General features: G+C 34.7%; 1 protein-coding gene across 1 annotated transcript in view; it reads right to left on the bottom strand.

Moving 5' to 3' along the window:
- Positions 1-25167, bottom strand: part of LOC106867316 (uncharacterized) — a 60237-nt gene that overhangs the window by 10818 nt on the left and 24252 nt on the right. Inside the window, exons 7-15 of the mRNA XM_014912156.3 lie at positions 21296-21331; positions 16400-16450; positions 15659-15729; positions 13130-13237; positions 12025-12248; positions 6773-6822; positions 6555-6630; positions 5991-6144; positions 490-591 (exon numbers count right to left, since the gene is read on the bottom strand). Of these exons, the coding sequence (XP_014767642.1) occupies positions 490-591; positions 5991-6144; positions 6555-6630; positions 6773-6822; positions 12025-12248; positions 13130-13237; positions 15659-15729; positions 16400-16450; positions 21296-21331 (872 nt within the window). The remainder of the gene's footprint in view (positions 1-489; positions 592-5990; positions 6145-6554; positions 6631-6772; positions 6823-12024; positions 12249-13129; positions 13238-15658; positions 15730-16399; positions 16451-21295; positions 21332-25167) is intronic.

Here is a 25167-nt window from a genome sequence, read left to right on the forward strand (position 1 = left end):
TCGATGTCGTAAGCGACGGAGTGCCAACAACAACAACATGCTTATATATAACAACCTAAAGAAATTATCATACATTTATATAATTAAACCTTGGGAGAGGCATTATGCTGGTAATAAACACAGTGCAATGAAATGATTTAACAAAAAAACTAAATACTGTTTATAAATTAATAAAGGACTGAACCAGTGCATGTGTTTATTACCGGCATAATGCCTCTCCCAAGGTTTAATTGTATTTCTTTCAACACACGTATCCACATCAAGAATCTTGCACATGAAATACACATACGAAACATACATTTATATTTAGCCCCCAAATGTTTTTAATACATTAACATATGATCATAAACATTTTCTACAGCCATACAAACTGCATTACAAACCAACAAATAGGTTATAAACATTAAATAAGGCTTCCATGTACTCAACCATTAATCTCAACCATTTCCTGAGGAAAGCAGTAATAAGGGGGGAGAGAGAGGTTAATACCTTGATCTGTGTCTCACTGAAGAATATGTAGCTTTGTTGTTGTCAAGTTTGAGCTTTAGTTCCAGTTCTTTTATGGTCAGCTGCAATTTCTGACATTCTAATCTGCCAAAGAGAATTTTAGCAAAAAAGTTTAATGATTAGTTTATAATGGCATCAGTAACAAACTAAGAATCTTAAAGCATTCTTCTGTGAGGCAAGTGTTTTTCTCTTAGAAATTTAAGACATACAAAGTTAAAACCAACATGAAAAATTGGATATAAAACTAATGATGATAATAAATCTTTCTAAAACAAAAAAGAACTATTATTATTATCATCATTAGTTTAATAACAACAATAATGGTAAATATGCATGAAAAGTGTGTAGCTGTCACCTTGTTTATCTTTCTCTAAGTTAATATATATATATATATATATATATATATATATATATATATATATATATATATATATATATATATACATATATATTTAAATTATATGTATTTATTTTATCCTAATTAATAATAATTCGGATAGAATAAATGGGTTAATAGAAACCAGGGTAGCAAAGATCACAAAATAACTGTGGTGTAATTCCTGTTTTTGAGGCAGAAACTCCTTGATATTTTGGGTATTTGAGTATATATAAATTTAAGGAATGGAGTGAACGCATGTTATAGCTGCATACTTTATTCCGACATATGTTTCAAAGAATTACAATTTATGCGATCCATAGGAATCGTCGATGTTAAAAATGTAAACTTCTCCTCAGGGAAATGTATGGGGATCATCTTAAACGTAAGGGTTATTTCCCTGAGGAGAAGTTTACATTTTTAACATCACCGATTCCTATGGATCGCATAAATTGTAATTCTTCGAAACATATGTCGGAGTAAAGTATGCAGTTATAACGTCCGTTCACTCCATTCCTTAAATTTATATATACATATATATATATATATATATATATATATATATATATATATATATATATATATATATATACCATTCAGTTTCCTTGTATGTGTCCACTGTCTTGTTTTTCTTCCTAACTTTGACTCTCCATAAATATAAACTTTTATTTTGGAATTTATGAGAGCAACTGTCTTTGAAGACTCATATTGTCATTGAATGCCTGAAATGAGGGGTAGATAGACAGCCGACAACTGATGAAGGGTCGTTCTCTATGTTATTTGTCCTGTTTTCCATTTTTTTCCTCTTGTTGTTTGCGTATTTAACTTGTTTGTTTCCGTATTCGATGTTGTTTTCATAGTTGGTGATGTCCTGCACCCATACATACATACATACATACATACATACATACATATACATATATATATATATATATATATATCATCATCATCATCATCATCGTTTAACGTCCGCTTTCCATGCTAGCATGGGTTGGACGATTTGACTGAGGACTGGTGAAACCGGATGGCAACACCAGGCTCCAGTCTAATTTGGCAGAGTTTCTACAGCTGGATGCCCTTCCTAACGCCAACCACTCAGAGAGTGTAGTGGGTGCTTTTACGTGTCACCCGCACGAAAACGGCCATGCTCGAAATGGTGTCTTTTATGTGCCACCCGCACAAGCCAGTCCAGGGGCACTGGCAACGATCTCGCTCGAAAATCCTACGGGAGCCATATATATATATATATACATACATACATACATACATATATATCTATACATATATATATGTATAGATATATATGTATATATATATATATATATATTTTTTTTTTTTTTTTTAAGTTTCAGCTTAGAGCTGCGGCCATGCTGATGCACCACCGTGTTGCTACACTGTTATTACAGGGAGCCTCTTACAATATGTGGCACTTGGTGAAGAATGGAGTTTGATTTAGCAACCCTCATTTGCACCTCCTGCCGCGAGGTAGGTTCATCTGGGACTCTCGATAGGAAGAGGTCCAACTTTGATTTAAAAGAATATATATATATATATATATATATATATATATATATATATATATATATATATATATATACTTGGAAATGGATGTGTGGCATTCAATCAAATAATAATATAAATAATATATATATGCATATGTACATATACATACATACATACATACATACATACATGCATGCATGCATGCACACACGCAGGCACACACACACACACACACACACATATATACTTGGAAATGGATGTGTAGCATTCAATCAAATAATAATATAAATAATATATATATATATGTGCATATATACATATACATACATATATATATATATATATATATATATATATATATATATATATATATATATATATATGTGCATATATACATACATATATATATATATATATATATATATATATATATATATATATATATTCACACATGTATATATTGCTATAGATCTGTAATGCATCTTACGGCCGTGCCAGTCACCTGTATGGTGAGGAATCCTACATTCGGGAGTGGTAACAACTAGGGAAGGGTAGCTGACTGCTTATTGTGATCATTCATCATTTAGTTTCCTCTAGCTTTGCTCTCTTTTACAAACCCAGTGAGCATTCATATATTTCCTATTTCAAAGAAATTTGAATAATAGATATGACATAAGTTAAAAAAGATTCCCAACAATTCAACTTCTCTGTTTGATTTTAAGATCCCCTTAATAGGGGCCTTAACTCCCACATTTTAGAGCTCCATGTGCTCAAAAACCTTTGAAGGAGTTTTATAAGATTTGGATTTTGGAATCTGGACATAAAGATGAGTAGTATGGGATAAATATGTCATGATTAGAATTTTTGTTAGGGTGTGTAAAGAGGGAAAGAACCCCCATTAAAATTCTTAATCTCCAATTTTGATGAAATTCAAATCATAGGTATTACAGTTCATTAAAGAAAATATAAAAGAAAATATATAATTCTAATTCTTCAAGTCCATGTGACATGGGCAATGCCAGGATACCAGCTTCAGAATTTTTCCCCTCTACCAATTCAAGGATGATACAACCTGTAGCCAACAAATTAGTAACGAGTTGTTCTTTACCACAAAATACAGACCCCTTTTGAACACATCTACAACATATGACATATCCACCATGACCTTAGAATAACACACACGTAAATATTAAAAATGATGCATTCAAAAGAGAATTCATTAAAAACAGTCCCAATCACTGCTATAATCCACAAGGAGCCACTTTTAGGTAAGTTGACCATTTAACATCCTACTATTATCATACCACTCACATATTCTTTTATTATTATTCTTTCTCTTCTTTTTCTTCTCCTTTTTCTTCATCTTCTTCATCTCCACCACCTCCTTCCTTACTTTACTACTACTGCTGCTTAGAATAACACCTACGCAAATAATAAATTCAAAAGAGATATCTCAAGAATTCAATCTCTGCTATCATCCGCAACAAGTCACTTTCAGGGCACTTGACCATTTAACATGCTACTACTATCATACCACTCCCACATTCTTTTCTTCTTCTTCTTCTTTTTCTCCTCCTCCTCCTCCTCCTCCTCTGCCAAGAATTCACAATGACCTCGAACCCACAAGAGTAAACAAGAGAAACAGAGACAGACAGAAAGAAGGAAAATGCCACTTGTATTTGAATACTATGCAAATATTCTTTTAAAAAACTTTACATTTAATTTTTCCAAAATTTAATTGTTTTCCATACTTAAAGTTGAAAAGTCTCAATGACTGAAACCGGTACTGAAATGTCTTTTTATGATAAAATTATTTTAGCATTTTCTACCTTGCCTTTTTTCCTTGAAGACATGAGATGAAGTACTGAAGGATGACCTCAGGATGCTGAACCTTTCAGATGAGATGACAAAGGACCAAGATGCCTAGCACCTTGCTGTACTCCACAGCAGAAGTGTTACAGTGAAAATGATTGATCTGCAAGAGTCATGTGCTGGTGCCACATAAAAAGCACTCGTGCCAGTACCATGTGACAGCACCCAGCAAATTCTGCAAAGTGGTTGGCATTAAGAAGAGCATCCAGTCATAGAAACCCAGCTAACTCAGACTGGAGCTTAGTGTAGCTCTCTAGCTTGCCAGCTCTGGTAAAACTGTCTGACCAATGCCAATATGGATAATGAATGTTGAATGATGATGATGATAATGATGATATATATTCGCACACACACGTGTACACACACACACACACACAGAGTCAGTATGTGAGAGTTAAATAAGCTCAATATAGAAAACATACTTGTACTCAAAAGAATTTGAACTTAAATTCTGACTTCTTTGTCCAAGAAAGTCCCATGACATCAAGAAAGCTGTTCTTGAGGCTATGGGCCTTTCCGTGGATTCCAAATTGAGCTGATATGGAGGTAGTAAGGTAAATGAACATAATTAGGCTCGAGATGTATATTTAAATGGAGCACAAAAAATATAAAATAAAAAACAAAAAAAACAATATATATATATTAGTGTATGTATATATTAATATTATCTCAGTTTAAAAAAACCTTGACAATATAAATATGTTAATAGTTACCATGAGTAGCAAAAATTACACAAAAAACCAGGATATCACAGCCGTTTTATAGGTAGAGATACCAAGTTGAAGTGATCCATTTTGAGTAGATATGAATAATAACAACAATAAATGGAGCAAAACGCATATAAATAAAAGTTCCTTTAATTCCTACATATGTTTCAAAATATATGAGAGCTCTTCTACAAAGAAGTAAGAGCTGCTGGAATTCCACATATATTCATCGTCATATATATATATATATATATATATATATATATATATATATATCATCATCATCATATATTCTCCCCCTATTTCAATGATTCACTTAGTTTAACCTTTAGCATCACGTTTACAACCCCCTCCCTTTATATCTCTATGTAAACAAGCGTTCTTATTCCTAAAGCCCATGGAATAATATCATTGATTCCTTTATATCTCTATGTAAACAAACGTTCTAACGGTCACTGACCATGTAACATCTCTGCTCGTAAGTTACCTCATCATTTCGTATTTGTCTTGCTCTTATATGTTTATTATGAATTCCCTGAAGAGGAATATATGAGCAGCTCTTACTTCTTTGTGAAGGAGCTCTCATATATTTTAAAACATGTGTAGGAATTAAAGGAACTTTTATCTATATGCGTTTTGCTCCATTTATTATTATTATTCATATCTTCTCAAAATGTATCACTTTAACTTGGTATCTCTACCTGTAAAACGGCTGTGATATCTTGTTTTTTAGTGTAATTCTGCTACCTCTGGTAACTATTAACATATTTACATTATCAAAGGTTTTTTTAATAACTGAGATAATATTAATATATACATAAACTAATATATATATATATATATATATATATATATATATATATATATATATCAAATATGTAATGGCTTATCTTGACAGCTGTTTCAGGAAACCAAGAGAAAGGGCATGTCAATAATATACATCTGTTTAATGCATGCTAGCATGAAGAAATACAAGTAAAAGTGCAAAAAATATGACATGAATGGGGAAAATAAATGTGTCTCACTCAAATTCTTCACTCTTTTTCTTATAGTGATTTCTTTCACTTTTCATTTGTTTCTTGAGTTGTTTGACATTCTTCAATTCTTCCAGTAAGTGTGTTTCTTGTTTGTCAAGCTGCTCCAGTTGCTCAATTATCGTACTCTGGACCTGAATTTTACCTGACAAAAAAAAAATGGTGAAATGACGACACATGTTATAAAATGTTATTATCACAAGTAGATTGTATGTGATTATGTTTGCGAATGCATCTGTGTGTCAGTGTGAATGTTTACATTCTATGCTTCGTATGAAAATCACAGATCTATAAACTGCGATGTTTGTTGACATTTTCTCTATCAACAAATTGTCTGGTAGCTCTGCACTTTTGAAACAAATGGAATGTAAAACTCCCTTACTTGAAAAAATAGGTATGGGTTAGTGATAGGAAGGGTGTCTGACTGTAAAACAATACCTCAAAATTATGTATCTAGTCATTAAAGTGGACTATTAATTCAGTTTGATACAACTGTAATTGGATCTCATGGGCCCAAAATAGTAAAAGATAGAGACTTAAATTTCAAACATTTACCAGGAACTTTGCTCCAAGGCTTGTTTTCAAGATAATCATCCAAGACTGCCTTCTCTCTTTCAAAATCTTTAATAATCTGAAACATGATATATAACATATAAAACAATGAAGTGTGATATATTAAGATGTGATATGGCACATGTAACATTATATATGTAATTTGATACGATACAATTAAATAGGAGTTTGAGGAAAGCTAAATATGAATAGATTCTCACTTTCTTTTGTTCAGCAATGATGGTCAACAGTTCATGTTGCTTCATGTCTTCTAAAAGGTAAAGGTAGAATCGATCAAAGAAGTGAATAAATCAATTGTCAATAAACTGGTTTATTAGAGATAAATATTAACCAACTGCCAATAAATGTTTACTCATGCGTAGGTGGGTGAAAAAATACATATATATATATATATATATATATATATATATATATATATATATATATATCAGGTCATTAAGAATGAAACGCCTGATTTTCTTATGCATCAAGTTTGACAGTCGTTAAATCTAATGTTTTATCCTGACAATTCTTTGTTTTACAGCATTGAAGAGTTACATCATCACTTTTTGAAATGCAATTCATGGTGTCTGATTATATTGTAAGTTTTTTCTTGTAAATCAATTTTTGTGAACCCATAGGTAGATCAAAAATTTGTGAATATGAATATGAGTTCTATTGAGGAACCGATGCATCCCAGACAGCTTGAAACATCAATGAGGTGTTTGGTGAAAATGTGGCGAATGAGTGCACTGTACATTGATCGTTTGAGATGTTCCATTCTGGTGACTTTACTCTTGAAAATCAACCTCATGGTAGAGCTGAGACCAAAGTGGATAATGATGAGTTGGAACCTATAGTGGAGGTGGATACATCTCAAACTACGCATGAGTTAGCGGCAAGGTTTGATGTTGTGATTCCAACTGTATTGGACCATCTGAAACAAATCAGCAAGATAAAGAAGCTGGACAAGTGGGTACCACACGAATTGAATTAGCATCAAATGACACGTCGTCTTGAAACTTGCTGTTCTTTGCTGTCACAGAATAAAAGCAAACCATTTTGCATCATATTGTTATGGGTGATGAAAAATAGATTCTTTACAACAATAACAAGTGTTCTGCATGGTGGGCGGATGGAGACGAAGTGCCAAAACACAATAAAAAAAAGAATATTCACCAAAAAAAGCTAATGGTGTCTGTTTGGTGGTCCAGCACTGGAGTCATCCACTACAGTTTCATGAGACCTGGTAAGTCAATTAGAGCAGATGTATACATCAACCAATTGGATGAAATGATGAGTGAACTTGCAATTAATCAAGATTGGTCAATAGAGACAGGCCAATTCTCTTGTGAGGCAATGCTTGACCACATGTTGCACAAAGAACACTACTCAAGTTACAGGAACTGAACTTGGAAGTAATCTGTCATCCACCATATTCACCAGACCTTGCACCAACTGACTATCACATTTTCCAGGCATAAGATAATTTTTTGCAAGGAAATAACTTCAAATCTGGAGAAGATGCAAAAACAGCCTTTCATGATTTCATCACCTCTTGCTCTCCAGAATTCTTTGCAACCGGCATAAATAAGCTACCGATAAAATGGCAAAATTGTGTTGAAAATTTAGGTGCATACTTTGATTAACTGCATTGCTTTTTGTTGAGATAAAGTAGAATAAACCTTCAATTCAAAATCGGACATTTCATTCTTAATGACCATATATATCTTTCATGTGAACATGCATTAAAAATTTCACTTCTGCTGTTCAGGTAGATGGCTGAGTGCTGAAACTTTTTTAATATTGCTCTTTTCTCAGCCAGGCATAATCTGCTCTTTCTACTGCCATTGAAGTATGCTTTACATTTCTCTAAAATCCTCCACTTTATACTGTACTAGGTGGCACTTTCTTTCAACAACCATACATGCATAGCCAAGGTTGTGGCATTACATCTCTCTGAGATGTTGAAGGGGGACATGTGATTGTTATAGTGGGTTCTGAAGGGGCCTTCAGTTGCTCCCATGTACTTTCATATGTTTGGTTGCCCATTTGGTCCTATTGCCTCATATTACAGTGGCCATTCAGTCCTCCCTCTTTATCAGGTGTGGGCCTACTTACTAAAATCTTTTTGACAGTTGGTGTTCAGCTAAAGGAAGCTCTCAGAGTGTGCCTATTAAATATTTTACTGAACCTATTTGTACAAGGGAAGTGTTTTGCTAGGTCCTACACAGAATTTAGCGATAAGGACATACACATTATCATGCACACCAAAAGAACCCTACACTTCAGTAAGGGTTTGACCTGGGCCAAATGCACTGACCTAGAAGGCTCCTTCAACATAGCAATGGGTGCTTTTGACAGTGTTGATGTATGTGACCTCACTGGTTTCGTCATCTTAGATTTACTCCAAAAGAAGTTCCCTTTCACAAGCTTTCACTTCTACAGGGATTATGCGCTGGCAATATCAAAAGTGGCAAACAGCTACACACAACATAAAATTAGAAAGGATCTCACCAGCACCATGAATTTCCTTGAACGTAAGATCACAATAGAAACCAACCTGAAAATGGTGGATTTTATTTTTATGTGACCCTGGACTTGGAGTCCAATGCCTATAGACTCTTTAGGAAGCCAGATGAGAAGCTATCATATATTAACACAGGTTTCCGTCATCCAGCCAGTTTTCAAGTACCTGGTAAAGGGTATCAGCAGAAGAATCTCCAACCTATCTTCAAGCAAAGGGATTTCTGATGTTGCCACCCTGTACTATAATGAGGCTGCCAGCAGTTTCAATGATAGAATTAGTTACATGCCAGACCTTAATCCCTCCAAAAGAAAATTCCACTGGAAAGTGTTGTGGTTTACATCACCCTTCTCTTTAAATGTTAAAACCCAAGTAGGTAAGATTTTCCTTAGCTTAGAAGACAAACACTTCCCTCATACAAATAGGTTCAGTAAAATATTTAATAGGCACACCATGAGAATTTCCTTTGGCTGTGCACCCAATGTAAAAAAAAATTTAGTAGGTAGGCCCACACCTGTGACAAAGGCAAGATGCTCATGTAGGGGTAACACATGTCCACTGAACAGCCACTGTAATATTGCAACTGTCATATAGAAGGCAGAGGTAATAGCAATAAGGACCAAACAGGCAACCAAATGTGTGAAGGTATGTGGGAGCAACTGAAGGCCTCTTCAGAACCTGCTATAACAACCACAACTCTGCCTTCAACATCCCAGAGAGATGTAATGCTACAACCCTGGCCATGCATGTATGGCTGTTAAAAGAAAGTGCCACCTAGTACAGCATAAAGTGGAGCATTTTAAAGAAATGTAAAGTGTACTTCAATAGCAGTAGAAAGTGCAGATTATGCCTGGCTGAGAAAAGAGCAATATTAAAGAATTCTCAGCACACAAGCATCTACCTGAACAGTAGAAGTGAAATTTTACAATCCTTGCCCACATGAAAGCAAGTACATCTTATCATGCCTGCATGCTCCATTGTGACTATAACCACCAGTCCCTCAGCTTTGGCCCTCCCACCACCAATTTCTAGGAATCCAGCAAAAAGTTTGACCAGAACATACACAAATGCACTCACAAACACACATGCCCTGACACAGTGGACATCCACCAAATAGACCCTTTCCCACCACAGCCAATATAAGCCTTCACACATATTGTACCCCTACACATACTCTCTGCATACATAGATGCCCCAAAGAATTTAACCAAAGTTTTTAACCAAAACATAAAAGAAAATAAGAGAAAGAAAACACTCTAACAAACACAAATGTGTATGTGACTTCCCCCCTCACCCCTGCCCCGGAAAACGCTGCACGTATAATACCACTACATACATTCCATTTCTACAAGAACACCAACCTAAAAAATACACACATTTCCCATTCACTCTTTTCCAGAAACCACTTGTCGCATTACAACACCAGTAATGGTGTTTTGATTCCAAGGGACATAACTCTTAACTCTTGCTCGGTTTGTTTCATTGTCTTTTCCATAGCAACCGTAAATCAGATGTGTGAGTGTTCAAGTCCAACAATAGAAAGCAGTCACCATATTTCATTCCAAAACTGTCATCTCTGAAGATGGTAGGGTTACATAATCAGACAACTAGCTAAACACTCCATTGAACCCCTAGTGCAAAACCGACTGGTAAAATCAGCTGTAATAAATATATAATACTTACACATTGATTAATATATATATATATATATATATATATATATATATATATATAAATTTATGTATATATTAATATTATCTTGGTTGAAAAACTTCGATAATGCAAATATGTTAATAGTTATCAGGGTAGCAAAAATCATACAAAAACTGGGATATTATACCGTCCTCCTTCCAATGGGTAGAAATTCCGTGTTAAAGTGATGTATTTTGAGTAGATATAAAGAATAATAATAAATGGAGCAAAAAGCATATAATCAATAAGTTCCTTTAATTCCTACATATGTTTAAAAAATTATGTGCACTCTACTCCAAAGAAGTGAGAGATGCTGGTATATACACATAATTTCATCGTCAGGGAACCAAATTACAAATGCAAAACTTGCGCTGAATGCTAAGGTTACGTACGAGTAATAATACTATATAGTTAAATGACCGTCAGAAACAAGAACGCTAGTTTACAGGGAGCTGTTTAGGGAGAGAGGCTATGAATGCTATACTAAGAGTTTAAATTAAAGGAAGACATAATGAACCGCAGAAAAATCTTAAAGTTAATAATAATGGTAATAAAAATTTATTGTAATTGGAAGGAGGACGGGAGAGAATCCAATGAATTCTTTATATACGATTAATTATGTAAATAAACGTTTATAAGGAAGGAAAATTAAAGATGGATTGTAAATATAATTAACCATTAATGTTGTATCATATTAAGTTACGGTAATTAACCTAAATAAATGGCAATACAAGGTACAAAACTATAAAGTGATGAAATAATAAGAATAAACATGCTTACGATAACAAAATCGATAGTATATACGTAAATATATACAAGTATACTTAAAACTCTACATAGTTTTGTACCTTGTATTGTCATTTATTTAGGTTAATTACCGTAACTTAATTCAGAGGTTTTCACAAATCAAGAACCCCGTTTAAACACTTGCAACAGAGTGGACACTCCTTATGTCACCCAAGAGTCAGGTGACGGATTAAACCTACCTCTACTAAGGTTTACTGAGAGGAGAATATTTTGATGTGAAGAAGCTGTAGTAAAGGTAGCAGAAGAGACAAAAGGAGATTATATCATAGTGGGTAAAAATTAGCAACTTGCATGATGGAGTAAGTTTGTTTTATAGATAAATGGATTTTGATTTTTCTTAGGTGTAATCTAATAACATTTGGGCATCCGTGTAAATAAACCATTCCAGAAATGAGAAAACTGAAAATAAAAAAGTAAAGAACATACATAAGCACAATAAATACTTACTGACTGTTTCAGAGTTAATCTTATTTTGGTTTACACTTTCAGCAGTCTTACTGTGGTTCAAACTTTGCAAAACCTTGTTTTGGTTTGGGTTTTCAAGAGCTTCGACCAAATCTTCTTTCAAAGACTGATTTTCATTTCGAAGTTGTTCCAAAGTCTGGTTCAAACACAGAACAGTGTCACTCAATGCTTTCATTTTCGTATTGTTCCCACTCTCTTTAATGAACCTAAATATAAGTTTTAAAGTGTAAGACACATTGAACAAAGCTGAAAGATAGAGAGGTCAAAATATATATTTTTGCCATTTAACACCAGGTCAGTTCTCACTGAGAAAATCTATGATCAAAAACGTTTCAATCCCGACCCTTTCATCCTTTTGTATTTCCAGGACGATATTTTCAATGTGCACTTCCTTTTTTAAAATATGGTGGGGTATGATTCGAGCAACATTTGGTTGCTATTTCTAGCAGGTCAAGCAATCATATAGATATTCTCTTGTTGGCTTGAATAAGATATTGTTGAACATTTTGATGACAGTAATGGCTCAGATTTGAAAACAACATATAAAAATAAAAAATATATCTTGAACCCTGAAAGACTCATTAGAGTCAGTGATTTGTCCAATGTTTATGTGTGAAGTAGATGACAGACACATCTTAAGCTGGACAGGACATCAATCCATCACAGGTAACAGTCCCCAGTGATCTTGTACCTATTTTTGATTTCTAGAACTGTGGCAATTCAGAATAGTGTTTTGAAAAGAACAGTAAAATACCAGCAGTAGATTTGAACTCACAATTCATGAGCTGATGGTCTGTTATTTTCACTCCATAAGCATATAAAACCAGGTGTTAATTAAAACCTGGGGTATATTTTGAGAGAGAGAGTTACTAATATATAGTTTCATTGTTTCTAATCTCAGCCATGTCTGTCTTTGTTTTTTAGCAAACATTTATGTCTCAGATACCATGATTCAATATGTTCTTCTACTTTTAAGACAGTCAGGTGTGTTTTGAGAGAAATTTGATTGCTATTTCCAGTTGGCTGAATCCAGAACAGACAAAAACACAAATACACAAACCATTATGTTTCAGTAATTTATTCTTACTTTTGTTCACTATTGCAATTCTGTAGACGTACAATTTCCTGGTACAGTGTCTCTACCTGAACTTGTAGTTCTTCAACTTTGGTGGTTTTCAAATTGCTCTTCAGTTTCCTGACACAAAGAAAGAAGTTTGGTTTTCAATATGGTAAGTTTTATAATGTGATTACTGTATGTCACTTTTATTTCCTACACTATAACAATGGGATATACAATACTACGAAATGGGGAAGATACAAACTGTCTCCACTTGATATATCCCCAAGTACTCTGCCAACAATGTAACAACTCCAAAACAATCTCTCAACAAGCTATAACAACTTCTCAACAATTTCCTGTGATTCCATGAACTCTGAAACAATGCCTTATGACTTCCTGCGATTTTCTCATTTGCCCATTCATTGAAACATGCTGTTACATATATGAGTTTGGCTAGTCCATTCTTACAAGGGGGTGTCAATGACTCTCACCATAACAGTAAAGTATTTAAAAAGAAAAAATACTCAATGAACAAACATTAGTTATAAAATGAAGCATCAATTTGATGCTTTTGTTACCATATTTTTTTCTGAAAAACACTTTCAGTTAATTTTGAAAATAATGAAGAATCTTATAAAATAACTTTGACATTATTACGATACTGTGTGGGATATAAATTAACATGAAATTTCAATGGAAGGTTTTAATTTAGATCACTTTAACGCTTTTGTTAGCATATTTCTGTTGAAAGAAACTGGTTTTGTTTCACTTAAGTTTGAAAATAATAAAAAAGAATGTAGTAAAATAACTTTGTTACAATCAAGCGAGTGTTTGGAACATAAATTACATATTAAATTAAAGTTTGATGGAAAGTTTCAAATTAGATCTCCCTAAAACAAGAAGTTTGTATCATAGAACTAAGACTGGTGCCGGGCAAGTTGGTATCAAAAAGGATTTTAATGGCAGGAAGACTGTAAATGACAGAGGTCACTTCCATTTTCACAGTTAATATTCTAGTTGTCTGATCGACTGACCTACCTACTCAATGAGCTATAGTGTAGCTGGCTGAGTATTCCACAGTTATTTGTATCCTTAATGTAATACTTAGGTAGAGTCAACATGATGCAGTTTGTGAAAAAGCTGGATCATTGTATTACAAGTAAAGTTCATCCAAAAAGCTTCCATGCACTTTTTGTCTCTCACTTTGAGTGGTTGAATATTCAAACACAGTAGTCTGTTGCTCCCTTCTCGAACCCTTTTCTGTATACACTCACCCCTTATAATATTGATTAGCTTAGATACTCCCAAACACAACCCACTCTGTGACCTTTCCGACTCTGTTCCTCCCTTTTTCTTAACCCTGTCCCATTTCCCTCATATCTTCTGACTACATCTTTTTGAATTTATTCCTTTTCTTCTCAATGACAGCCATCACTAATCCCTTCCCTACCATACTCCCACATCCTTTCCTCTTAACATTTCCTCATCCTTCTAGGATCATTACCTACTCTCTATCTCTCTCTCTCTCTCTCTCTCTCTCTCTCTCTCTCTCTCTCTCTTCTATCCTCTTCTATTATCTTTCAGTTACAACCTAGCATGGAAACCAAATGTTATATCAGATTGATGATGATGATGATGATGATGATGTGTGTATGTGTGTGTGCATATAATTAATTTTTAAAAAAAGAAAAAAACAGGGAAAAAGGAAAAAGAAAAAACAAACACGAGGAAGTATTAATATGATGCTCAGAGAAAGAAAAGAGTAGTTGTTTTACGTTTTGAGCATGGGCTCTTCTTTGGAAAAAGGAAAAATAGTAAAGTCCAAAGGGAAGAAGGAAGAACCAGGAAAAAAAATCGCCAATAGTCCACATGTGGTAACTATCTTTTGGAGTAGCAATGGCTGGGTTAGTAACCAAAGAGTTAAATTTAGAGAGTCTTGATTGTTTGGAACTGTCACTAGACATGTTCACTCAACCATGTCAGTCTTAATTTTTGGCGCAAAAAATACTGCCTCATGATATAAATGCATAGACATAGTGGAGAACTTACAAAAATTTCTAAGCCTAATCATGTGATCATCCTCAGCCAACCAAATTGTGTTCTAAACATCCTAATTTGAGCCATGTTCTCTCTATAAAAGCAAATGAATTTTCAAACTCCATTCAGAAGCAGACAGTTGCAGTATAGCCACACATCTTTCAGTCTCAACTTTTGAAAATCAGAAAAATCTGTGAAACTGGTTAAGCCTTTAAAAATAAACCATCTAAAAGACTCTCACCACATTTTCAACTTCCTTTTGCTATACATAAATATGTATATATATACACACAGAAACACCACAAGAGAGAAAGTATGTGTACATGCATGTGTGTGTGTGTGTGTGTGTGTGTGTGTGTGTGTGTGTGTGTGTGTGTGTGTGTGTGTGTGTGTGTGTGTTTGTGTGTGTTTGTGCGTGTGTGTGTGTGTGTGTGTGTGTGTGTGTATGCATGTGAGCAGGTGTGCATGCATGTGTGTATGTGCACACAGATAATAGTTGAGGAGTGAAATTTTCCTTACAAATAAACAGTTTCCTTGGCTTTAAGTTGTGCTTCTAGTTTCATAATTTTATGCTTGAGATTTGAAATAACCTGTAATATGAAAATAAAGATGATGAAATTAAAGTTGGAATTGTCTGTGAGTGAATGTGATGGGGTGGTAAATTTTGGGCTTTGTAGTTAAGAAGTTCTTTCCTTGATTTAACTATTTTTGTGTCTGTTAATTAACTAGTCTGGGGAAGCAACGTTTCATAGTTAGTGGTGAATCTCTGTTGTGTGTTGATGAGAATTCAACTTAAATCACCTACTCCTGAATTGATATGTAAGTGGCTGAGAATTCTACAGGTATGTGTACTTTAGATAAAATTTTCAAGCAGAAACAGTGTGATACAGTGTGTAACATGATGGTAGCTTTTGAATAACAGTAGAAGCCACCTGACAAGCTTCTATACAGGTTTCTTCCACCCTGTCTCACTCACAAAATTTGGGTTGACTTCAGGCTATAAAAAATGACCTCCACCCAAGATGTCACAACATGGGATGTGGAATCAAACCTGGGACTTCATTGTTGCAAAGTGAACTCTTTAGCCATTCAATTATCATGCCTCTCCCATCTCACAGTAGAACTGTTCAAGGAATTCCCAGTGTAGTGATAGCTGGGTGAATTGACAGGTTAAACATTTAGCACATATAAATATTTGCAAATTTTGGAATGAATCTTAAATGTTTCAATTATTCAAATATTTAAATAATAACAACTTACCATGAAGGAATCTGATCGTCGATCAGTTAAGGTTCTCCGAAATTCTTCATTCTATCAAAAAAGGCAAAAAAAAAACAAGTAATAATTTTCTTACACTCACTATTTCATGATTATTACAACATCAACAACACAATGTGTTTGTTTGTTTTGTTTTTTTTCCCAATCTAAAATGCTTTTTTTTACCCATAGAGCAAAGGACAAATAATTTCTGAAAAGGAAATATGATTGAGTGGCACCTTCCCCATTTCACCATTTTTTTTTTTTAAAGATACAATCCCTTTGCTTTTTGTGGGGGTTTTTCTGTGCCATCAATTTTTCTTGGAGTGGGCATATAATGTTAGTATGGTTAATCTGAAACCTTGAGATTTGTTAATGGATAGTAAAAACCAACTGGGAGGAAGTGAATTCCACAGAGCAGCAGAACCTAGGATAGACAAATGCGTGTTATTCTTGGTATAGATTGTAATGTTATTATCAGTCTGAATATGCTTCAGGCACATTTGAACTGTGAACAAGCTACTCACTGCGTTTTATCATGGAAAATATATCCTGTTTGTTGACAAATGGTGTGTATACACCTAGATCAGCTCGTAGCACCACCTACCCAGACTGTGAGACACAAGCATTTTGGAGTAGTTATCTTCTCTTCAGTGATGGACACCAGGCAGGCAGTGCTACAAGCTGATTGAAAAGACTGACTCTCTTATGCCATATGGCGACTGGTAGCACTATATGGTGGCTCACCACAAGTAAATTACAGGTGGCTTGTTCACAGTTCAAACAAGCATATTTGGATTGATAAAAACATTATAATTTTACTTATCACTGCTTAGCACTCCCCTTCTGTAATCTTGGTATAGAGTTTAGAGAAGGAAAGTAAAGCAGGTAGAATGAATAGAAAATTGAACCTGAGGAGGAATGCATCCACTACATTCTGAAAGGCAGAGCCTATTATATAGTAACAATATAAAAAACAGGAAGTATGTCAGTGAAGCAGGGGACTTGTTGGTGTGGTCAAAGAAGTTAGGGAGTGAAAACAATGTGCATTTAAGGTAATTTAGCAGTATTTCCACAGTGGAGTTTGTTTGGATTTTGGGCTCTTATGAGTGATTTCATGCCAAGAAAAATGTGTTCAAAGAAGTAAAAGTAATTTCTTGAAAACTTGTTGAGTTCATTGGATAAAAATACTAGAACATAAACAAAGTTTTATGTATCAATAAGGTAACCTCTATGTAGTCACTTCACTTGCTAGAAATAGCAACAAAAGAATGGATAATGTATAATGTAGTCCAATTTGGTCTATTTACCAAGCTGCTTCTCTTCCTCCTATTATTCCCTTCAACCCTCACATGTTTATGATTATCTCAAGTACAAGACAAAAGTTGAAACTAAACAACACATCAGAACAAAAAAACATCACAGAAACAAATAATTTGATCAAGGCAGCAAGTATTGTTGTAACAGAAAATGTGGGTGTTGATGTCAAGAAAAAGAAATATAATGGGAGTGACAAAAGAAAAAATCCATGGTGGAAAAGAAGAATACAGCCAGGGTTAGACATGCTCTCGAAAGAAATTACTGTGTTAGACCGAAAAGATAAGGGGGAGCTTAAAAGTGAACAAAAATACGGGGCACTGAACAGGAAGTATGATATTGAATGGAAGAGCCTAAAAGTGGTAATGGAGGATCTGAAACAGCGCCTCGTTGCAAAGAAAGCAAAGATGGTAAGATACGACCAAAGAATGAAGGGATACCAGCAGAATAGGTTATTCAGAGTAGATCAGAAGAGATTCTATAAAGAAATAAATGAAGAGTGTACAGATGAAAAGTTGATATCAGATAACACTGAAAGTCAAAGGTTTTGGAGTGACATCTGGAGCAAAGACAAGGAGCACCAGAAGGATGCTGAATGTTTGCAAGAACTGAAAAAAACAGTAGTCTGTCCAAGGCAGGCAGAACTAGTCATTTCAGTTAGGGAAAGGAAGGAAAAATGGGCAACTGGAAGGTCCCGAGACCAGACAGAGTTCAAGGCTACTGGATCAAAAGATTTGGTGAATGCACGAATAGTTGCACAACTCAATACCTTATTAAATGCCAACCAAGTAACACCAGAGTAATTGACAATAGGTAGGACAGTTCTGTACTTGAAAAACATTGAAAAAGGCAATACGGTAGACAATTACAGGCCGATATCCTGTTTGCCACTTATGTGGAAGTTATTGACTGGAATAGTCACAGAGTATGGACATCTGGAAAAAAAATGGAGTCCTGCCACATGAGTAGAAGGGTTGCAAGCATAAGTGCAGAGGTACCAAGGACCAACTCCTGGTAGACAAAACTGTACTTAGAGAGTGCAAGAGGAGGAAAACTAATCAAAGAGAAAGGATTTGGGATAGTAATAGAAGAGTTGAAACAACGTATAATAGCAGTAGCAGGCAAACACTCCAGATATCAGAAAAGAATAGATCAGTATCAACAGAATAGTTTAATTGAGACAGACCAAAGGATATTTTATAACCAAATAAATAGTGGAAAACAAAGTGCTGAAGATGAGAAACCTAATGCAGAAGAAGCTAGAAAGTTCTGGAGTAATATTTGGGACAAGCCAGTCAATCATAATGGAAATGCAGTATGGTTATAGAAAGTGAAGGAAGAAATAGTGAATGAGAAGCAGCCAGATCTAAGACCAACTAGTGCATTAATGAGTAAAGTGTTAGGAAAAATGCCAAATTGGAAGGGCCCAAGACCAGATTTAGTTCAAGTGTACTGGTTAAAGAAATTTAGTAGTTTACATGGGAGACTGAGGGAACAACTTCAAGATTGCCTTAATGAAGGAATAATACCAGATTGGATGATTAGAGGGAGGACAATACTCATTATGAAACATAAGAGTGCTTGCTTATCATTAGTGTGGAAGCTATTAACAGGAATGCTTTCAGAAAGTATTTACAAGCACCTTGACAACCAGAATTTACTGCCAGATGAACAAAAAGGTTGCAAGAAGAAGGCTAGAGGAACGTTTGATCTATTATACATAGACAAAGCAGTTCTAAAAGAAGCAAAGGCTAGAAAGAAAATCTAACAGCATGGATAGATTATAGGAAAGCCTATGACATGATCCTACACTCATGGATATGTGAACATCTGAGTATATTCAGTACAGCAGACAACATAAGAGAATTAATTGGCTGTAGCATGAAGGAATGAAAGGTAGATCTCTACTCAGGTGACACACACCTAGGGAAAGTTAATATCAAAAGAGGAATTTTTCAAGGGGACTTGTTGTCCCCTTTAATATTTGTCTTATGTTTGATCCACTCAGTTTAATATTAAGAAAGGCAAAGGCAGGGTGTAAGTTCAGAAATAATCAGGAAAAGGTTAACCATTTGCTCTACATGGATAATCTGAAGCTTTTTAGTAAGAATGAAAAATAGTTAGATTTCTTAAGACAGCGTGTAAGACTCTTCAGCAAAGATATAGGCATGGAATTTGACATAGATAAATGTGCAATATTAGTCATGAAAAGGGGACAGGTAGTCAACAGCGAGGGCATCCAATTACCAGATGGCCAGACATTAAATCATTGAAAGGAGGAGAGAGTTATAAGTACCTAGGAGTATTAGAATCTGACAAAATACTGATAATAGAAATGAAAATCAAAACTGAGAAGGAGTACATCAGAAGGGTGATGAAGTCAATGCTAAATGGTCCAAATCTAGTGAAGGCTGTAAATACTTGGGCAGTGCCATTACTTAGATATTCATCTTTTGCAGATTGGACAAAAGCTGAATTAGCAAAGCTAGAAGGAATTCAATATGAATGGAGGACTCCACCCAAGGGCAGGAGTAGCAAGATTATACTTTTCTAGAAAGGAAGGGGGAAGAGTGTTGATATCAGTAGAATGCATGGAGTTAGCTAGAGTAGATATAGACTCCTATGTAGGTAATAGTGAAGAAAGTTTACTAAGAACTGCTAGAGTCACAGCAAGACATGGGGAAACCAAAACCCCAAACAAAGTTAAAAACCAGGAAAAAGAACAGAAATTATCTGACTGGCAGGAGAAGGCTTTGCATGGTAGATTCCCAAAGATAGTTGCAGCAAATAGTAGTGGTGAGACATGGTTATGGTTGCAGAAAGGGAAGCTGGAAAGGGAGACAGAAAGTTTGTTAGTAGCTGCACAAGATCAAGCATTAAAGACTAATTGGATAAAAGACAAGATAGACAAAAACCAAGTAGATTCTCAATGTAGGTTATGCAGGTCAAAAGAGGAAAGCGTCACTCATATAGTAAGTGAATGTAACATGCTGGTACAGAAAGAATACAAGAAAAGACATGACAACCTAAGGAGAGTAATCCACTGGAAGTTATGTAGAAAGCTAGCATTTGAAGATACTGATAAATGGAATGAACATGGACCTAGTAAAATACTAGAAAGTAAGAAATACAAGATGTTGTGGGACTTTAACTCTTTCGTTACCAGCCCAGCCAAAACCAGTTCTGGCTTTGTAGTACAAATGTCTTGTTTTCATTAGTTTTGAATGAAATATTCCACCAAACCTTAGTCACAATTTATGTTCCTAACACTAGCTTAATGATAACTAAGTTATTTCACTAAATTCCTTGTCATATTTGTCTGTCCTTTGCTATTTTGTGGGATATGGGGGGGGGGGTGTAATTTGCATAATGGGTAAAATGTATGTGTTTGGAGCTTTAACACCAACTGTTGCATTTACTGCAGGGCATTCATGAGGGAAGTGCATGATTGCATATACATGTATGTCCTATAAAGCATTGAATACTACACCTGATTTTCTGATTATTATCATATACATGATGGACTTCTTTCAATTTCTATCTACCAAATGCACTAAAATTTAACAAATGTTTTCTTTTTACCTTTCCAGTATCAAGGAGGGCAGCGATTTCTTTCTCCTGAAAGAAATTTAGAATGAAAATTATGTTTCATTTAGTTCTGCTTTAATTAGAGGCTGCCCAGTTAGGACATGATGTAATTAAATTTTTGGGTGACTATGGATTACAAGAAAATCCGTTTTAGTTAGAAATTGATAATATATTTTCACATAAGCATAAGCAATGTTCTCTCAAAATTTTATTCTGAAGGTGCATAAAGAAATTGCTTTTCTTAGCATCTATGCAGGTAACCTCTGCTCAAATTACTTCAATTAAAAAATACTTACTTCATGTTGAAAATCTTGTGTGCACATATTTTTACTTCCCTAATTATAAAAGAAGCCTGTACATGCACAAATGCATAGCTTGAAGGTGATACTGAGCACTGGACACAAATTTGGTAGAGGATAAAGTCGTATGCTTTTTCCATGTTAACATAGATTGGACAACACTTCTTAAATCCATTGGTTAACTGGTTTTTATTTTATTGACGCAACAAAGAAGTAAAATTGACTTTGATAGGATTTGAACTCAGAAGAAAAAGGAATGGAACTGCATCATTCAGTCCATCCTGAAGTACATGATATTACAAGAATTGTACTAACATTGAGTACATTCATTTTGAAAAACAAAAGTGAGAAACTCTCTAATGCCCATGCTTAGAGACTCATGGCCCCTAGGTATGGGACTGAAGGAAATTGAAACTGCAATTGTAATATTATTTTTCTACCTAAGCACAAGGACCTGTGGTCTCCAGGCATGCAGCCCCAAAGATCTTTTTCTTTCCAGGAGAAAATATTCTCCCAATTCTACAAGCTCAGAGCTAGTAAAATCAATGTTAGCACTCTGAAAGATAAGTCTGGAGAGATAGTTTAGATGCTTGAGTAGAGACATGTAGTTGTGTGCTGTGTCCAAGAGGTACAATGGAAGGGAACCTCAGCTAAACTGCTTACGGGCAAAGAGCATAGACACAATTTTTTTCTGGGTAGGTAACAATTGAGGACCTAGGTGGCATAGGTATTCTACTAGCAGAGCAATGGATGGATAAAGTGATTGAGGTATTCGAGATATGTGATAAGATCATTAAGTTAAGAATAGCCTTGTTTGATGTAACTGTGTCAGTGATCTCTGCACATGCTCTGTATGCTGGACTCACAGATGCTCAGAAAGACCACCTCTACAAGGACTACTTTGATGATGAAAGACAGCGACATACTCATCATGGCAGGGGACTTCAATGGACATGTTGGAAAACACTCTGATGGATTTCAGGGTGTACATGGTGGCTACAGCTTTGGCTTCAGAAATGAGGAAGGTACAAAGCTGCTGGAGTTTTGTGATGCCTCACCAGACACAAGAACAGATATGACCCTTTCTGTGACTTTTGTCACCTGGTCCAACAATCTGATACCTCTGTAATTATTTCTGTCTAAGGCATCACCTTTACCTTTGTAGCAGTCAACTGTAATGCTGCTACACCAGTTGTTGGATATGACTCCCTTGTGGAAAACTTGATTAACTATATAGGTGATTAAGCCATATCCCACTCTGCTAGATATTTTAAGCATTTCAGTGGTAATTGGGGCTAGGGGGCTTTCCCTGTCTTCGTAATCTTGTCTTCATTTCCTTAAATGAGGTCTTCATATATATCTGTGTGTGTGTGTGTGTTTTTTTTACACATACACACACACACATATATATATATGTATATATACATATATGACTTACTTAAAAAAAAAATTTTCATTCATTTTTCTGCAGTTTCTTACATCCTGTTTCATGATGATTTCAGATTTAATTTTTCTTCAATTTTTCTACACATTGATTCATGTCCAACACTTGAATCATTGAATTATATTGAAGGAAATTTTAAATATTCACAGAAAATTATAGATATTTATGGATATTCCAAGTTTTTAAAAATAATCAAAAAGTCATTAAAAATAAAAAAGTTATTTTTCAGTTGTACTGTTGGCTTGTAGTGTCTTCAGCTGCTGACTGTTGACTATTATTATTATTATTATTATTATTATTATTATTATTATTATTATTATTATTATTGTTCAGTAGTTTTATTTTTATAACGTGCTTTCACTTCACTACCGAGTGCAGCTCTGTGCGCCTTGGGTATGTACTGTGGTTTGCTGTGGTGCTCTTATGTTTACTGTATTGAAAGTGTTTTGCGTAGAATGTGTGCAGTACCCAGTAGTGCAATTTTCTGTATGTTATATATATTTGTAAGTCCTGGTGTTTTTGTTATGTATTTGTCTGAATATTTTTTTATTATACCTAAGGCACCTACTATGATAGGAATTGTTTCTGTTTTTAGATTCCACATTCGAGTTATCTCTATTTCCAGGTCTTTGTATTTTGAAAGTTTTTCCATTTCTTTTAGAGAAACGTTGTCATCTGCTGGTATTGATACATCAATTAGAAAGCATTTTTTTTCTTCATGATCTTTAACAACTACATCTGGTCTATTTGCCTTAATTTCTCTATCTGTGTGTATTGGCATATCCCAGAGTATGGTTGCTTTCTCGTTTTCTGTGACCTTTTCTGGTGTGTGTTTATACCATCTTTTTTCTGTTATTATTCCATAGTGTTGGCATAGCTTCCAGTGTATATAGGTCCCAGCTCTGTCGTGTCTGTGAATATATTCCTTCTTAGCCAGGACTGGGCAGCCAGAGATAATATGATTTATTGTTTCTTGTCCATCTCCACATATTCTACAGTTACTTGTTATATTTCTTTTCATAATGTGTTTTTGGTAATTTCTGGTGAGGAGGCTTTGGTCTTGTGCAGCAATTAAAAATCCTTCAGTCTCTGCTTTGAGTCCTGAGCTTCTCAGCCATTGCTGGGATTTTTCTCTGTCTATTTCTTTCGCATTTAGTTTAGCCCAGTATTTACCATGTAGGGGCTTTTCTTGCCATCGTTTTATCATGGTTCGTTGCTGTTCTAGTTTTAGTTTGGATTTCATTTGTTTTATAGCTTTTGTTGTTTCTTCTTCTTCTTCTTCTTCTTCTTCTTCTTCTTCTTCTTCTTCTTCTTCTTCTTCTTCTTCTTCTTTGTATTTGTTAGGTAGATTGATTTCTTGTTTGTATTTGTCAGCTTCCGTAAATACTGAAAACAGTTTTTTGTTTTGCTCGTGTTTTGTGGCTATTTGTATTAGTTTCCCTTGCTTTTGGAGTAGGTATTTTTGCAGTCCTATGGTGGTTATTTTATAATAGTTTTATAGCTGTATAAGACCCCTGCCACCTTCTGTGCGTTGTATATATAGCCTTTCTATGTCAGATTTTGGGTGGTGCATCCTATATCCTGTCATTATTTTTCTTGTTTTCCTGTCTATTTTACATAGTTCGTTTAGTGTCCAGTTAAGGATGTTGTAGCTGTAGCTTATAACTGGGACAGCTAAAGTGTTGATACCCATTATCTTGTTTTTAGCATTGAGCTCTGTTTTTAGTATTGATCTAACTCGTCTATAGTACTCTTTCTTTATTTTTTCTTTCATTTGTGTATGTTGTATCCTATCTAGTTCATTGACTCCTAAATACTTGTATGGTTGGCTTTCGTCTAGTTCTCTTATTTCATTGGCTTTATCTAGTGTTATATTGCTGCTTTTAACTAATTTTCCTCTTTTCAGGGTTGCTTTGGCAGATTTTTCTAATCCGAATTTCATATCTATTTCCTTGGTAAAGCCGTGTACTGTCTGTAGTAGTGTTTCTAGCTCCTTGTCGTTTTTAGCATATAATTTTAGGTCATCCATATATAGAAGGTGGCTGACTGTTTTTCCGTAGCATTTGTAACCGCATCCAGTTCTATTTAGCAATTCTGTTAAAGGTGTGAGTGCCAGGCAGAAC

Source organism: Octopus bimaculoides, chromosome 22, assembly GCF_046866305.1.
Source record: "Octopus bimaculoides isolate indiv1 chromosome 22, ASM4686630v1, whole genome shotgun sequence".
NCBI lineage: Eukaryota > Metazoa > Mollusca > Cephalopoda > Octopoda > Octopodidae > Octopus > Octopus bimaculoides.